Here is a 19,365-nt window from a genome sequence, read left to right as displayed (position 1 = left end):
CTATATTCATAAAATAAGTTTATCATCATGCATATTTTTAATAATGTAGTGATGCTTAGCTTGTCATATGTTAAGGTATTTCATTTATCCAAAATAAACTAAGATATTTATATTATATAAAGAACTCTAAAACCCAGCAATTTTAAAAAATCCAATTAGAAAATTAGCAGAAGACATGAACAGACATTTCACCACAAAGGAGACATGGTTGGTAAATAAAAACATAACAACATAACTTTTCAACACCATTGGCCATTAGGAAAAATGCAAATTAAAACCACAATAAGATATCACTGTCCATGTACTAGGACAGATAAGATAATAATTTAAAATATGGCGATAATACTGAATGCTGGCAAGGATGTAGAAAGACCGTACTTCTCATATATTGCTGGTAGGAATGTAAAGTGGAATAGCCACAGTGGAAAATAGTTTTTCAGTCACTTATAAAACTAAACAAAAACTTACTGTGTGACCCAGCAATCACACTCTTGGTCATTGATCACAGAGAATTGAAAAATTATGTTCATACAAACTTCTGTGCATGAAGGTTGATTGCAATTTTATTAGTAATAACAAAAACGGGAAACAACCCAAATGTTTTTCTATGATTAAACAAACTATGCTACATTTACAAAATGGAACTCTATTCAGCAGTAAAAAGAATTAACTATTGATACATACAGTATCCACTTTGATGGACCTCGAGGCCATTATGCTATTGTCATTTTCAAAATGACAAAACTATACAGAGGAAGAGTTATTAGTGTTGTGAGGAAGCATATGCTGGAAATAAAAGAGGATATTAGGAGGGAGTTTCTTTAGGGTGATGAAATAGTTTTAAAGTATCTTGTTTATGGTGGTGGTCACAGGAATTTATACATAAAACAAAATTGCATAAAACCATAGACAAAAACATGGAAAGTGGTGAAATTGAGATAAGGTCTGTAGTGTTAACAGTATTGTACCAATATCAGTTTCCTGGTTTGATATTAAACTTCAGTTACATAAGCTGTTACCACTCAGGAAAAATGGGAGAAAGTTAAATGCGACTGTATGTCCTGTTTTTACCACTTCTTGTGACTCTAAATTATCATGCCATTGCACTCCAACCGGGGTGACAAAGAGAGACCCTGTCTCAAAAAACAAAACAAAAAAAAGATTAAAATGTCATAGAAACACATTCTGCATAAAATTAAGTGCATATAAAAGGCAAAATAAACAAACTGCATCACTATTATGGTTGCTGTGAATTACAGATGTCAATGATTCTATGATATATCAGCCATTTTTCTAGTTTTCATAGTTTATATGGTTTAAATAATTTGTGGAATATTCTTTAAAAACAGAAGTTTGAAACAAATAAATTTATGTGGAGATAAAAAGGAACACAATTAAAAATAAGAATTGTTAAATATTTTGTTTTAGCCCCAAAGGACCCACCTAACAACATGACATTTCAGAAGATACCAGATGAAGTTACAAAATTTCAATTAACATTTCTTCCTCCTTCTCAACCTAATGGAAATATCCAAGTATATCAAGCTCTGGTTTACCGAGAAGATGATCCTACTGCTGTCCAGATTCACAACCTCAGTATTATACAGAAAACCAACACATCTGTCACTGCAATGCTAGAAGGACTAAAAGGTGGACATACATACAATATCAGTGTAAGCATCCATGGATTTAGTTAATTACCCAAATGACAATGTCCATTTATGAACTTGGCATTTGAAAATATTGGAGTTTGTGTACACATTACATCTCCCATATCTTTTTGTGAGATTGTTTGACGTCAACAAAAATAAATTTTGAGAACTGAAATTGCCTATTTTGTTATTATACAAATACTATTAAAATTAAAATGCATAAATAACCAAGAAGTTTGTACCATAATAGTAGAAACTCAGAAATAAAAGAAAGAAAATGCACATTAAAAGTAAAAGAACAGTGATATATAAAGAGATAATTCTGCCCGAAAGAAAACTATGTGTGATTGTAAAATTTAAATGGAAAAGCAAATTTTAAGGGCAAAGGACAGAAATAATTGTTTACATGTTTGAAATTCTCATGTATTTTAACCAAGTATTACTAAAAGTTAATAGCATTTTATATCTTAATTCTAAATTACCTGTATCTGGACATAAATGTATTCATGAGTTCCTATACATACACACAGACATATACACACACAATTTGTTATATTCTTCGTCTACTTTTAGATCATCTTGGAATTTTCAAATAAAATTATATGATTCAGAAAAACCATCTTCTAAGAAACAGAATTTACATTGTTAATGTACTGACCTACTGAATCAAAATCTGCATATTTGCATTTAACCAGGTTTGCAAATGACTTCTTTGCACACTGCAATTTCAGAGGCACTGCCCAAACTTTTCGCTTATTATTTCACTTAAATGTTAGATTGTAACATAAAGAAATAAAAATAGTGGACCATACGATAACATCTCTTTTTGTCTTTCATACTTCTTTTTTTTTGAATTTACAAACTCAAATATTTTCTTTAGACATTTTTAAGCCACATTTTATGGTATTTGTTTATCATATGTACTACATCATGTATGTTGTAATATTAATTCAATAAAAATATTTACAAAGTATCTATAGTGTGGAAGGGTGGCCCACAAATGTATAAAAAATTAATTCCAATAAATGTTTTAGATACTGAATTGGGTTTATTGAGTACAATAAAATATGCCAAGAACATAGCCTTTGTTAAATATAGCAAGATAAAGTGAATAAAAGAAGATTCTGTGTCTACAGCTTCCTTAGCACAAAGTTAATTGAAAGGATTCACGTTTGTGTAAATCACCCTCTGTGTATACAAACAGAGATGTTTTATGTGTATATGCTGCATTATGCAGGTTATAGCGTCAGATACTTTGGGGCAGGGGTGAAGAAGGGCATAAAGGCCAACTTTCAGGGGGATGATTTAATACAGGAAAACTGGGAGGCTGAAGGAATAGGATTTCATCTCAGAGAGGGAAAAAAAGATGATCTTGAATATGGATTTAAAGAAGGCCAGAGTTAGCTAGCTACAGAGAGAAGGAACAGATGTTGGAGTAGATGAAGGGAGAGCATAGATATAGTGACTTCAGTGCTGTTCTTCCTGTGTTCACACTGAAACCACCGTCTGTCCAGGTCTCAGTGATAGGGCTGTTTAGATCACTCAGCCTTTGTTCTCAGCATTTAGTACCAGAACATCAGCTTTAAGAAATACTTCATTGTTAATGTTCTTCCTACGCATATTACATTTGAGTGCAAGAAAATATAATTAATAGACTACATGCAGTTGTTTTTAAATAATCATTTAAAATTACATGTAACCATAATCAATTATATATACACATAAACAATAACTTAAAAACAGTAACATATGCTTCTTTGTTTTAGGTTTATGCAGTCAATAGTGCTGGTGCAGGTCCAAAGGTTCCAATGAGAATAACCATGGATATCAAAGGTACATGCATGAACTACCTTCCTATGAAATGCTATCAATCTGTGATTATAATGTGAATTCTATACTTGAAATAGGATATAGACAAGCCTTCAAGTGATAAGTATGCATATAATAAACATATATTAAGTAATAATGTATGATTATTAAAGCTATAGTTAAAATGTTGAAATAATGATGTAAATTACCATGTTAAAGAGAATGTCTTTATTTTTTATTTCTTTAATATATTTTATATTTCTAAGTTTAAATTTTTAAAAGCAAACTTTATAGTCTGTTGTTTTATGTTTCTCTAAATTTTATTGAAAAGAAAATGTGTTTAAATTGCCTATCATTAGACTTTGACTAGGTCTAATTAGATTATTAGATTATTTGACTGATCTTTACCTTGGAAGTCAGATTATTTCAGTTAATCAAATAGTGTTTTTTGAACTACCATGTAGTTGGCTTTATAATTTTGATTATAAAGAAAGTCTATCAATTCATGATTCTGGCAGGTATTTTTTATAGAAAATATAACTAAAATTTGGGTCCCCCTTTTGAAAAAAAAAAAAAAAACCACACACAAAACCCAGAAAAGGTGATTAAGAGGAATTTAGGGCCATTCAGACAATCATGGTGCCCTCTCCTCCTGAGAGTGAAAATAAGCAGGTGATAGTTGTGCCATCTCTCTAAAAATGTGTAATAAAACCTTCAGAGAGGTTTTTAAAAGTGAAGTGGATGGACTTTTAGCAGAATTCTACCTGATATGTCTCTTTCTAAAGCAAAAAGTAACTTTTTTCAGTCTTTGGCAAATACAGCAGAGCACAGTGATTAAAAGTGACAGCATTAGGCTGGGTTTAGGGTCAAACTGCTGGATTGAATCATGGATTAGCCACTTGATATCTGTTTGACTTTGAGAAAGTTTCTTAACCTTTATAGGCCTACAAAATGGAGATAATACTAGTTCCTATCTCAAAGTTTGTTGTGAGGATTAAAAGAGAGTCTGAAAAAAACCCTTAAGACCTGAGCCTGGAAACTTGTACTATTAAGAATTTTAAAAAATCACTGTTGGATGAAACTGATACATTTTATCTTTTTGTCAATGGAGTATTTATACAATTGTGATCCTATTTGTGATTGTTTGATTTTAATTGATAAATTATGTACTTTGGGATGTACAAATGCATAAGGTCTTAAAAAACATCAATTACTTCACAAAATGACTTCACAAAGAATACCACGAATCATACCATCTTAATTTCTTTTCGTTATTCAGTGGCAGACATCTAGGTGTGCAGATAGCAATACATGCATCACTTTTATGCTTTAGTAAAACTTCCCATTTCAGATGCTTTTCCCATCCCCATACCAGGATGGTTAATCTTGACGTTTACTCCTTACCTAAGGCAGGCAGACTTATGACTTCTAGTCTAGAGAAGATATTTGAACATAGTGTTAGTGGTGGGGCCCTAGAGAAATTAATTTTTCTCTATTAATACACATGATTTTATTAATGATGTGGAATATTGAATTGGTAGTAGTCTCATGGAATTTGCATTGGACAGATAATATGAAGTCGGACAGTAATGTCCAATGCTGGTTTCCTCTAACAGGAAACCTTTACCTGGGGACTCCCCAGTGGCCTGACTGACAGTCTCAGGACTCCATGAAACCTGAGCCTCTTCCTACTGAATCCTGCCTTTCATCTTCCCTTTTACAGGTGTAATACTTGTGATCTGTGGCACTTGCTCTTTCTCTCTGTCCCTTAATTCTTCACAGATAATTCCCCCAATAAACCACTTACACATCCAATCTAATTTTAGCCTTTATTTCTTATAGTACCCAAACTGATACATTGAGTAAGAAATTTGCATTTGAATCTGATGCTCAAAAAAGAGTGAACTACAGAACTAAGTAAAAAAAAATTGATTCAAATGTTGATAGTTATCTTGATAACTATGTGACATAGGCTCTTTTCCTTATCTACAAAATGAAAACAATATTGCCAATTTTGTGGCATTATTGAGAAACGTTTAAAAAAGATTCTTAAAATTTTGGAAATTAAAATTTGGTTAAGTAACTTACTGATGTTCAGGCACTACATTCACACACACACACACACACACACATGCACACACACACACAGAAACAGAGAGAAACAGAGAGAGAGAGCTATAAGATTAAATGAAACAAGCAGAACTTCTATACATAAATTTTGGAGATATTTGTATGCATTGATTATAAATTATGAATTATCATGACTATTCTAGAAGTTATTCTGGTAATCTGTTAAGATTAAAAATATGTGTATCTTTTGTTCTAGAAATTCTGCTCTTAGGAATAGAAACAAAAGGATCAGTAAATAAAGCCCATTGTAAAACAAGGCTAGTTATTGTAGCACATGTTTAAAACTGGAGGAAAAGTGAATTCTCATCATCAGATGAATGGTTGAATAAATATGATGCAGCTGCACCGTGATATATAATATAGTCACTAAGAAGAATGAGCGCTGTACCTGGTCACTTGGAAACACTTAACCAAGTTATATTTAAGCAAAAAAGCAGTATGAGGGATAATTATAATACATACCATATTAGAAAAAGCAAACAGTGAGAAGAGTGTGTTGTGTATGACTATTTATGTATTTTTATATGATTATGTGAACATAGGAAAAAATATGGGAGGCTATCATCTAGATGTTTAGCATGGGTTAACTATGGTAGGGGTGCTAGTATGATTAGAACAGAAATTAGTGAACAACTAAAAGAAGCAAAAGAAACTACACCAAGATTATAGTAAGAAGTAAATGTATTTATGCATTTATAAAAATATATATGAGTGAGATCATATATAAATTGAATTTTAAAAGGTAAAGATGAGTCAGATGCCTGAAAATCATACCTGGGATCCATTATCTCAGGAAAGTCTCAAATATATAATTGTGCTTTCAGGACATAATAATTGCTAAGTATCTTCTTTCTCCAAACACAACTCTTTATGATTTGTTATTTATGTTTGTCATCACTTTATCTGTAAGTTATCTGCATGAAAGGAGAAAGGTTTTTTCTTCTCTTGATGAAACAAACATTGTAGTGATATTTCTTCTTTGTTTACAGCTCCAGCACGACCAAAAAGCAAACCAACCCCTATTTATGATGCCACAGGAAAACTGCTTGTAACTTCAACGACAATTACAATCAGAATGCCAATATGTTACTACAGTGATGATCATGGACCAATAAAAAATGTACAAGTGCTTGTGGCAGAAACAGGAGGTATCATCAAATGTCAATTTATCTTGTTAAATTGTCGAATGTAAATTGCTGAGTGCTAAGAACAATTTAGTTCAAATTAAGATTGACTCCCAGTTATCACACACCTCCTGAGATTAATAGGTTGTCAATATTATTATTAATGATACCAATCATTTATTTATAAATAAATACTCATTTATTTATTTTATTTATAAAACTTCTATAAATATTTATACCAATTATTTGTTTATTTTTATTTACCAAGCAAGGAAAGGCACAGTTAAAATATGTGATTCATTAATTTCATATACTAGTAGATAAACGTGTTTTGATTTTGGTAAGATGGAATCTTGATAGTGTCTTTGAAGGTATGGACGAGTGAGTTACTCTTGATTGAGGGATGTTCTTTCTCTATCCAAGAAATCATCCTTTATAATAGTTCCTGTAGATTCATGTAACAGAGAAGAACAGGGTTACCTGCCTATCCAGTTAAACCACTTGAATCATCTCTGGTGGTTTATAGAGTTGCTGATGTTGCATCCAGATTCCCCTTATACAATTATAAAAATACTGTTTATAAATGTGAAAATATGTTCATATGTTACTTGTAATTATTATCCTCTTTGTTTCTGAAAATAGCTCAGAATGATGGAAATGTAACAAAGTGGTATGACGCATATTTTAATAAAGCAAGACCATATTTTACAAATGAGGGCTTTCCTAACCCTCCATGTACAGAAGGAAAGACAAAGTTTAGTGGTAATGAAGAAATCTACATCATAGGTGCTGATAATGCATGCATGATTCCAGGCAATGAAGACAAAATTTGCAATGGACCACTGAAACCAAAAAAGCAATACTTGTAAGTATAGGTTGTATCTACCATGCTTTCCGTTAGCAAGCTAGTTAGTATCTTTCATCCATCCATCTGCCTATCCTTTCATCTTTTCAATAAGCACTGGACATCCACCATGTAGAGTGACCTGATTTTTCAGGCACTAGGAATGGAAAGATAGACCAAGCATTCTTCTTACATTCCATAAACATACAGTATTACAGGGGAAGCAGGCAACCTTAAGAGTAGTTATGATTTGATATAAGTTACATAAGAACAATATGAAAAATGTGCTATGGAGAACATTGGCGTATAGGAGAATTTAATTCTTTCTGTGGAAGACAATATGACTAATGTGTTTTTCATTTATTATTTTGCCATGCATGCTGATGTACAGGATTTTAGAAACACTGTCCTATCCTTTTATTTAACAGTGGCTTCCCTTTATGTCATTCATAACAATAACTCTCTGTTTTTTTATCTCATCAAACATCTGTGTGAGTGATAGAAATATTTAATTCTGCCTTTAATATTCAGCTTTTTGAAGCCCCTAAAAACCTAACATTTTAAAACCAATTTTGGCTTTATTAAATTATTTTCTAAATTGATTATTTTCCTTTTGAATCATTTTTATTATTTTTATATCATGACTACAATTTTTAAAAGAATCATCTTAATATTGTGTGATTTTCAAAATATAATTTTTACTTATAATTTTTTAAATGCAGGTGCTTTTATTTGTGCCTGTTAGTTAAAACATTATCAAATTCTTTACAAATGTCAAGCCAAGTTAACATTGGAAAAATTAGAGAAATTAGACAAATAAAAAGAATGCTTTATTATCTGTATTAAATGCAATTACTTCGGTTCAAATTCTAGGTTATTGCCTGAATATCTATTACAATTACGATAGTTATGAAAATGATATACTACCAAATATCATGTTTATTCATACATACAGTTTATCTATTTTGTATATTTGTTCTGAAAACAGACTGTTCATATAACAAATAAAATCATACAGTTTTTATAATTATTTCTTGAGTTATTCATAGGAAAAATCATATGATATGCAAAGTGTTGTTTTTTTCTTTTCTCTTTTATAGATTTAAATTTAGAGCTACAAATGTTATGGGACAATTTACTGACTCTGATTATTCTGACCCTGTTAAGACTTTAGGTAAGACATATTTTATAGTCATAATCTCAACATATTTATCAAAGTTGGAACATTTATTAGTGATGTTATTTATTTGGAACATTTGTTAGTAAATGTGTTAATCCGTGTCTAGATGTTCTTAAATACAAACTCATTTAAATGTTAATTAGCCTCTCTAATAGTATTTGTGGGTTTTTAAAATTTTTTATTTTAGGTGTGGGTGTACCTGTGGAGGTTTGTTACATAGAAAAACATGTGTTATGGAGGTTTGCTGTACATATTATTACATCACCTAGGTATTAAGCCCAGCACCCAATAGTTATCTTTTACGCTCTTCTCCCTCCTTTCACCCTCCCCCCTCAAGAAGACCCCAGTGTCTCTTATTTCCTTCTTTTTATTCTTAAGTGCTTATCATTTAGCTCCCATTTATAAGTGAGAATGCGTGGTATCTGGTCTGTCGTTCCTACATTAGTTTTCTAAGGATCATAGCCTGTAGCTCACTTCATGTTCCCACAAAAGACATGATCTTGTTCTTTTTTATGTCTGTATAATATTCCATGGTGTATATGTACCAAGACACATGCACACAAATGTTCATTGTAGAATTGTTCACAACAGTAAAGACATGGAATCAACCTAAATGCCCATTAATGACAGACTGGATTAAGAAAATCTAATAGTATTTGTAATCTTCCTTTAAAAGATGAATGTTCCATACATTCTAATCTGGGCATAGATTTTGTTAGGGTATTGATTCCATGCTGAGATTACTAACATTATACCAAATACATATTTCTTTGGTTATTTTAATATATAATCTTAAATATAAACTAATAAAAGAGAATTATGCTTATGGAAAATGTCCTTAAATAACCCTAAAAACTATACTCTTACAAGTGCTTTTTAATATAGTTATTTATTTTAAACAACTCTTTCATGACTTTCTTTCACTTATACCCATCTAAATCGGGCCTACATAAAACAGGAATGCAATTTAGTCAGATGTATGTATATATCATCATCATCTCATTATCACCATTGCCATAGTCATATCTAACATTAAATATTCTGTGCCTGACACGCTTCTAGCTCTTTGCACATATTCACTGGCAAACTCATCACAATTATCTGTTAAGCTATGTCAATGCTTCTCAGAGTGATTTTATACCCCAGGGGATATTTGGCAATGTCTGGGTCCATTTTTGTTTGCCACAACAGGATGGTGGTGGTGCTGGTGGTGCATGCTACTAGCATCTAGTGGGCAAAGATTAGGAATGTTGCCAAATTTCTGCAATGCACAAAACAGCCCATAATGTCAGTGGTCCTGAGGTTGAGAAACTCTGACTTAAGTTCTAATGTTCACTCCATTTTACAGATGAGGAAACCAACGCTCAGATTCTTTAAGCATTTAAATGTCTAGGCCACGATTCCAACATTACAGAACAGGAATTCATAACACTACGTTACAAATACAGGACTTAGACCTGGGTTCAAATCTTGGCTCTGCCACTTAAGAAAATAATTTAATTTCTATAAATCTGAGTTTCCTTTGTTGGGAAAATATTGATGAAAGTATCATCCTTGAGGGGTCGTTGAAGTTTTACATAAAACAACATATATAAAAATATTAATATTTTATAGTTAGTAAATTTTTAATGTTTAGTAGCTTTTTTGGATAGGTTACTATAAAATATTTTAGAAGTATCCTTATTTATGAGAAATTATTTCTCTAGAATTTCAACGAGAGTATCACAACATTCTATATTGTTTGCACCAGGCCCTCAAAAGCCCCAATGTATTCATCTGTAATACTTTAAGGAACTACATGAACAGGGTACCTCTGAGGTACCACTTGAGAATGTGAGACTTTGTGTGTTGCTCAGATCCTGGCGAGGTGTTGCTCAGATCCTGGCGAGGTGTTGCTCAGTGTATCTTGAACTGCTAATAGATTTCAGTGTGAGTTATGACTGAAGAAAGATTGTCCCACTATTTTTAGCTGGAAATTCTCATCAGGTTATGGAAATATTAATTGTATAAAAAGCCAGCCTCCACAGCCTCTACATAGTCAAGGAAACTTTGCATGTTGAAAAAAGAAAGAAGGGGCATGTAGTTTGCTACATAGATGTTTGTAGAGAAATAGCAAATACCTTTCTTTGGCTAAAGTGTTTGTTTCATTTCATTAAAATCATTGGTTGGATTAACTTTACCCAATAATTTCATCATTTTAAAGCTAGCTGATTAGTCTTGTGGTTTTGAAATTGTGTCAGGCGTTTCTGCATCTGATAGGTGAGTCCATCACACTCTGATGCCACTATAGTAAAATAAATGTCTTCTTGTCATCAACATAATTTCCTATAGGTTACAGCATTCAGAAGCCATCACTTCAGCTAAGTAGTTATCCTGGTGCATTTACCAATGGAAGGTAAAAAACCTAGACAAGACAGATAACTCATGTGTCTTAGGAGATAATATTTTATAGGAGCAGTGCTGAAAGGAGCTAGCCTTGCTGTGTAGTGAAATGTTATCTTTCATCAGTTACTGGCTTCATACAGATTACTGATGGGAAGGCAACATGTTCAGTCAGTTATCTGAGAGGCAAAGCTGAGGCATTCAGGGTAACAGAAATGAGAAAGACAAGCCATAAAAGCTGGGAGCCCCAAGCATTAGGAACCATGGTGCACAGGAGCATGAGTCCCTAGATTCTGCTAAATGGCTTCTCTCTGCCCAATGATGGCCTCATCCAGCACTATAGGTAATCTCAAGGAGCTCCTCAGTGATGGTCTTCTCTTTCTTCTTTCCACTCACAGTCAAGGTGGTGGAATACAACCATTAATTCTGGAATGTAGCAGAAATACATAGTTAGTTTTCTGATTCCTTCTTTGGAATTATAACCACTGCTGCCCCAGTCATTTAGGTATGAACCTTTGTGTGCTCTAGTAACAGGAGGAGTCTACAGTGGGTAAGAGATGTGTAATGAAGGACAGAGCACAGGATCCTGCCAAGGCTGGGGAAGGAGGGACTGGTGAAATGTAGACTGGACACAGTATACAGAAAGGCATTGGGCTGCTGAGGGATAGTGACAGCGAAGGGTCCTATGTATCTATTATCAAATTACTCAGAGTTCAGTATATTATTCATAAGCCAGTGACATAATGACGGTCATTCAGGTTGCTCCTTAGAGTGATCTTCCAGGGACTCTCTCCTGAGAGATAGCAGCTTTGTCATTGGCCTTTGCCCTACAATTCTTATTCTGAGTTGACCATATGGAGTTCTGCTATTTAGATAGACATTTATGTCTATCGATAAGGCACAATTATGCCTCTCAGAGACGTTATTATTTGGAGTTTAAAATTAGGGGCAAATACCATAGACTGATAAGCTTGCTTAGTTTGTAATCATTAGTTGTGGTGAAATGAGAATGCACCATTGGAGCAGAATTCCTCAATGACTAGCAAAGTAGCCCAGCCATTTTTCTGGTTAATGGATTTAACACCATCAGTTGCTGTTGTCACATTTGCATTCCACCAGACTATTGAATATCATGATTCTATGGAGATTAGAGTCACCTTGATAGTTCAGGCAACAAAGAAACTCCCCTAGAAGTGGTTCTGGTCCATTTGACATTTATAGAAGACTATAGATCAGGGAATGTTCAATCTTTCGGCTTTTCTGGGCCACACTGGAAGAAGAAGAATTGTCTTGGGCTACATGTAAAATACACCAACACTAACAATAGCTGATGAATAAAAAAAATCATAAAACCATATCATAATGTTTTAAGACAGTTTATGAATTTGTGTTGGGCCACATCCAAAGCTGTCCTGGGCCACATACAGCCCATGAGCTGCAAATTGGACAAGCTTGCCTTAGATTCAAAAGAGTTCTTACTAAAAGAACATTGGCCAAGGAAGAAACTCTAGAGGAACTCAAAAAGAAAGTTGACCAATTCGGCAGTGATCAGTGCAAGAATGGTTTCATGGCTGTGAGAATGAAGGCAGGCAAATAATAAAGTGCATTCATATAATACTCCTGGTGTCATCAGAAGATGACAAAGGGTGATCGAGTCCTTTTTTTCTCTCAAATATATCATGTGCTGGGATATATGAATCATTTGCTGCAGGCTAGGGACTCAAACATTCCTAGCAAGCCTGCTGAAGACATATGTGTGTATGTAATCCCAGACTACAGAGAGAGAAGTCTAGGTCCCTTGAAGGTCATCCACCCACCAGGGGATAAGCATTCATTCACTGGTATTTTGCACACCACAGGTAGTGATCACTAAGTGGAGTTGCCTATCTGTTGAAGCTTTAGGATTTAAGATCGTTTGTGAGGCTGTGTTTCCACATACCATTGTGGTAGCAATTATGCCTCTCAGAGATGTTATTATTTGGAGTTTAAAATTAGGGGCCAAAGAATCACCATAGACAGATAAACTTAAAAATGTTTAAGTTTAGTGAAAGAGGCTAACGAAAGTACAAGTGAGAGAGGGCTCGGTAGAGCTTCACTGGATGAATAAGTATGCATCTGTGGAAGAGCAGTTTGCATTTAAAGAAACCTTTATGGCCTGTAGGGATAAACAGGGAAGATAACATATGCATTATTTTAATCCTAAATAAATACTTAAACTTACTTGATTTTGTTTTTACTCAAGATTGAATATTGGCATTTTTATTAACAAAATTCACAAGAAACTTTAAACTTTTTGAAAAAATCCTCCTTGGGCACATCAGTTTATGGAAAATGCTTGTAGGCAATGTTTTGATTACAAGGTTTAATTATAGAGAAATCCTGTGATTTGAAAACCAGACACCCGTTTCTGTACCTTACAGGGCTCTCATTAAAGCTGAACATGATGAAACCTTAAACCCCATGGCAAAGGCACCCTGTGATTGTTTTCTTTTGTCATAATACTTCTCATTTAATTACTATGCTAACAATGAAAAGTTCCAATGTGCTCACTTAGATTCAGAAATAGGGAGTTGCTATGCATCTTTTCCATCCAAAGGATTACTTTTCCGAAGTCACCAGAGGAACAGAGGAACATTGTATTTTATAACGAGACAGTGGTAATGTGGTAGTGAACCTCACAGACTCTGTAGTCAAGACAGATCTATTTCAGGCAGTCTTAGTATATATCGAATTTATGAGATTGTGGGATAGTTACTTAACAAATTATTTTTAAGTTCTGAAATCTTATTTCTAAAATGAGAATATTAATACCCACTTCAGAAGCTAACTAGGAGATTATACCAGATGAATAAATGGATGAATGAATATGAAATGTTTGTTAATAAATATACCTGTCATTGTTTATATACCAAGTCTTGAAGGGGTTTTACATATAAACTCATGCATCTTCACAGCAACTCTGTAACACGATCTCCTATTTACATGTCCCCAATTTCTAGGTAAGAAATTTGAAACATTGTATTTTTTAGCAACTTGATCAAGGTTTTTAACCATCCCAAATGTGGTGGCAGAACCTGCCTTCAGACCCAGGCAGCGTGACCCCAGTCAGTGCTGTACTTGTAACCATTGCACACACTGCCTGCAAATCACTAAGTGCCCAAGTAGCTCCCAGTTTGTTACTATAGGTGATGTTTCTGCTCCCACATACTTCCTATCTTTGCTATACCATTTTCTCTTCTTGATATTTTTAATTATTTCTAGCTGCTCTCTTTTCTCACACTTTTGTCTTGGCCTTTGAGGTTAGCATTCACACATGAGCATGTGTTGTTTTTGTGTGCAAAGATATCGTTTCTTTTTATTTTTTTTAACACTGAATAATGTGACCTTTTCTTACACCCTGGTAAGCACTTTACTATCTACTTTCAAATTTTTGTCTGTCTATGTGGATGAAAATGACGTTCATCCCAATAGGGTGTTTTAATCTATATGTTTAAAATTTTATTGACTGTTGACAAATTATACATGTATATATTTATGGGGAACAGAATGATGCCATGATATATGTATACCATGTGCAATGATTGAACCAAGTTAATTAACAAATCCATCACCTCAAATACTTATCATTTATTCCTCCTAATTATATTTCTTGAATTATGAAATTGAGTAACTTTTTGTAAATTCTTCGTGCAGTGTTTGAGTATCCCAGGTGACTAGCACTGGGCCAAAAGAGAAGATGAACTCCCTATGCTTTAGTCCTGTTATAAGAACTCATTTTTTTGTAATAATAAGAAGAAGAAGAAGAAAGAGAAGGAGAAGGAGAAGAGGAAGGAAGAAAAGATTCTCCATTTTATATGCACCTATATCAGGAGCCAGGCATTGTACTATGAGCTTTATATCTCGTTGAATTTGAGCTTCTTCTTAGAGAATAGGCTTAAAAAGTTGGATACATATGCTGAATTTAAATAATGATAACTTCAGCCAGAAGGTGATACTTATGAAAAATTAGTGCTTTAGAATTATGATTTGCCAAATTATAGTAGTACAATTTATCATGCAAACAGAACAATTTAACATGATTTGTCACAGGATTTAAGTCTAGTCAGAAATGACTGTGCCTATTACAAAAAGAATCATGTTTATATTTTTAAGTAAAAGAATTCCATTTTCTAATTAAGGATTTGGAGAAGTGACTTCATTCTGTACTGTGAATGCTCTGTGAGTCCAAGCATAGCAGTGAATCAGAAAGTGTACTTGATAATCAGGGAACATTTTGTCCTCTCTTAGTGACACTTTTGTAATTCATGTGCCCAAAGGATTACATATTGTTTATTAATATATTATATGTCACTTCCTCACTTGGCTAGTCCTTTGAAATGGTAATCTAATCTGAAAACAAATTTTTGTGTGGTCTATGAGAACGTTTTTTTTCCCAGTGTTCTAAGGCCCAGTGATTCATTATTACCTGATAAAGAGCATTCTTTATTCATCTTCATGCCTCCTTTCCCAAGCATATCCAATTAGAGTCACCATGTAAAAATTCATAAATCAAACCATTTATATTTTAATGTATAAAAAAGTGTATCTAATATCCTTTATGTGATACATGCTGTTTTCCCATGTTTTAAATTTAGCCGGAGATTCTAGCAGACCATCAGGTGTTGATAACTGTTTTAAATTCAGTATTTATTCAAATCCACCATGCAGGATAGCCACAGGAACCCGTTCATATTGGTAATATTTTATTTGTACCAATACAGGACAAATAGATGAAGCATTAATACTTGCCTGTTTTACAGATAGATAACCTAGTTTGTCACTTGACTGTAATACTTTTTTCAGTGAAATTATAAATCATGTAACTTAAAACTGGTTACAATTATTAGTTGTTGTGCTTAAAAGAAATTACTAATAATTTTTATATTCTTATTTGGTTCATACCTGATCTTCAACCATGAACTCTTTTTCAAAATCAATATATTCGTTCATTAGTAAGTTTAGTAAGTATGTTTTTAACATTTACTATGTCCCCAGTACTTTTCTCAGAACGTGGAATAGTTTTGTATAAAATAAAAATCGCTGTACTCAAGGGGGCAGAGAATAAACAATAAGAATAATAAATAAGTTAATTATATGTTAAAAGAGGATAAGAGTTGTGGAGAAAAAAAGTAAAACAGAGTGAAGGAAGAGTGGGATATGGGATGGAGAGGCAGAAAATGCAGGGAGTTGTGTCTCTTTCCATTTTAAATAGGGTGCTGTGTTAGTCTGCTCAGGCTGCCATCACAAAATATAATAGTTGGGATGTCTTAAACAATAGTTTATTTTCTCACAGTTCCGAAGACTAGAAATCTAAAATCAAGATTCCTGCTCATTTGGTATTAGGTGAGGGCTCTCCTTCTGGCTTACAGATGGTCGCCTTCTTGCAATGTCCTCACATGGCCTTTCCTTGGTGCATGAATGAAGATGGAGAGAGTATGGTGTGGGGAGGAAGAGGGGAAAGGAATGAGTGACAGAGGAGGTGGGAGAGAATAAGCTCTCCGTGTCTCTTCTTATAAAGTCACTAATCGTATCAGATCAGGGCCCCACCCTTATGACCTCATTCAACTTTAATTAGTTTCTTACTCCAAATGCAGCCACACTGGAGATTAGGGTTTCAATATACTAATTTGGGGGAAACACATGTATACAGCCCATAACGGGTGTTTCAGCAAATCCTTAAAGGAAATGAAGTGGCTACCCAGGAGGCAGCAAATCACACTGCCATGAATGCACCTATGCAACAACTTTGCATGTTTTTCACATGTACCCCAAAACCTAAAATGCAATAAAAAAAAAAAAAAAAAGATATATCAAGGAATACAAAGGAATGCAAAGGCAGGCAGAGGAAGAAGCTGCTGCAAAAGTGCTGTGTCAAGAATGGTCATGTGTTATTCATCAATAAAGAGGCTAATCTAATTTGGCTCTCTAGGAGTGAGCAAGCAAGGTGGGGACTGGAAGGGAAATCAGAGGGGTAACAGGGGACCAGACAGTTAATGAAGGACCAGATCACACAGGCCATTGGAAGGACATTGGCTTTTTTCTGTGAGAGATGAGGAGGATTTTAAGCAGAGAAAAAATGTTTTAAAAGGATTGTCCTTGCTTGTATGTTGAAAATAGGTGGAATAAGTACAAAGGTGGATACAGGAAGACTTACCAAGGTTATAATTCATGCAAGACGGGATGGTGGCCTGGAACAGGGTACTAGCAGCAAAGGTGGAACAAAGTGAATGGAACATATAGAAGCAGAAAAAATAGTATCATGAACCCCCACAAACCTACTAACTAGATTTAATAAAAATTAATATTTTGCCACATTTGTTTTATTTAGGCATTTGTTCACTTATTTCTGAAGTAAAATAAAACCGAAAGCATATTCCACCCCTAAATACTTTAGTATGTTTCTCTAATAAGTACATTTTTATTATATTGCTGCAGTTAAACTTAACAATAAGTTATTGATATTATTTAAGCTACTTGTATATATGTTTTCAGATCACCCTTTGATTTTTTATAGTTAATTTATTTGAATCAGCATCCAAATAAGCATTTGCACATTATTTTTGATTGTTCTGTTTCTTCTATTTTTTTTTTGAAAGATTTTTCTTTTCTCCTTTCTTTTCCCCCATGCCATAGACCCACTGAAGCAATCAGATAAGTTGTCATGTAGGCAGCCCCATATTCTGGATCTGTCTGAATGCTTTCTTTTGATGTCCTTTAGTTTTTTTTTCTTTCCACCACTTTCTTATAGATTGGAAATAAGATCTAGAGGTTTGAGTATTCATGGTCAACATTTTTGTCAGAAGTACTTTATAGGTCTTGCTGACTAGATCAAAATACCTTCCATCAGGAAGTGTAGAATATCTGATTGTTACACGTGATGCTAAAATTGATCAGTAGGCTTGGTGGCAGCAGCAACAGCATGATCCTTCAGTGGAAAGTTGGTTTTTAACACTTATAACCAGCAAATAATCTATAGAGTGATATTTTGTCATCCTGCAAATGTCCAAATCCCAATTAACCTTCCTCCTAATCATTTTAGAATACATTTATGTTTGTTACTGAATCAACTATTTCACTAGAAATGCCAATCATTAATTTCTAATTTTATTACTCCTTTAACATTTATTTGACAAAATTCTCTTCTAATAACGATCTTTATTTTGTTGACTAGGGCTATTTTAAAAAATTCATAAAATACAGTTCATATAAGAAAGCCAGAAAAATATACATTTCAATTACAAATTAATTATGAATATTTACACCAAAGAGATGGTCTAGTTATAGCCAGTGTTTACAAATTAGTATTTTCTAACTATTAGGTACTAGGCATGATACCTGGATAATGAAATAACCTGCGCAACAAACCCCTGTGACACAAGTTTATCTATATAACCAACATTCACATGTGACCTCCAAATCTAAGACAAAAGTTTAAAAAAATCAGCATTCTTGTTATTTTATTTTATTAAATAATATTATTTTTTATTTCCAATCAATTTCTATTTTTATTCAATATAAGGCTTACATTCTTCCCTCTTTGGCCAGTAGGAGCCCGTTCAGTAGGATCGTTTGTTTCTTTTATACCAGTAGCCTTTTGTTAGCTTCCTAGATATCTAGCACCATTATATGTCTTGAATTTGTTTTGTTCCTTACTCCCACTTTGGAATTACCATCTTTCCAAGGTTCCCTGGTTTCTTTGGTGAAAACTACAAATATGTTGAAGATAGAGCCTACGGAATTTCCACGTGTGTTTTGGATGTGTTCTACGAAAGAAAGAGTCAAAGATGACTCCAGGGTTTTTGGCCTTAGCAGCTAGAGCAAGGGACCGTCCATCAACTGAGAAGTGGAAGGATACAGTTGAAAGGAGGGAAGTGTACGCATTCGATTTTGGACATACCGATTTTAACATTTTAAGCATACTTCTAAATAAGGATGTCTAGTAGGCAGTTAGAAATATTAAGTCTGAAGTTTGATAGATAAAATCTAAGTAGTCATCATGATATAGATGAAATTAAAACTGTGAGGCTAGATGAGCTCACACAGAGAGTGAGTTTAAGTAAAAAAACAAGATGACCTAGGACCAAGCCCCAAACTTAAAAAATACAGAATAAGAACAAACAAGTTGCTACATTTTACTAGTATTCTTCAGCAAAGAATATTTTCTTATGCCAAGAAATTTTTTTTTGGTAGTTTGGGATCCAAAAT

At 33.6% G+C, this 19,365-nt stretch overlaps 1 protein-coding gene across 1 annotated transcript in view; it reads left to right on the top strand.

The window, feature by feature from the left end:
• PTPRQ (protein tyrosine phosphatase receptor type Q) overlaps positions 1-19,365 on the top strand; it is a 214,004-nt gene that overhangs the window by 146,120 nt on the left and 48,519 nt on the right. The window contains exons 29-33 of the mRNA XM_064376936.1: positions 1,429-1,673; positions 3,419-3,485; positions 6,581-6,739; positions 7,358-7,580; positions 8,660-8,733. Coding sequence (XP_064233006.1) covers positions 1,429-1,673; positions 3,419-3,485; positions 6,581-6,739; positions 7,358-7,580; positions 8,660-8,733 — 768 coding nt within the window. The remainder of the gene's footprint in view (positions 1-1,428; positions 1,674-3,418; positions 3,486-6,580; positions 6,740-7,357; positions 7,581-8,659; positions 8,734-19,365) is intronic.

The sequence above is a fragment of the Aotus nancymaae genome, unplaced genomic scaffold (assembly GCF_030222135.1).
Source record: "Aotus nancymaae isolate 86718 unplaced genomic scaffold, 86718_ANA_hifiasm-v0.15.2.pri h1tg000016l, whole genome shotgun sequence".
Lineage (NCBI taxonomy): Eukaryota > Metazoa > Chordata > Mammalia > Primates > Aotidae > Aotus > Aotus nancymaae.
This window is presented reverse-complemented; position numbering and strand designations above follow the sequence as displayed.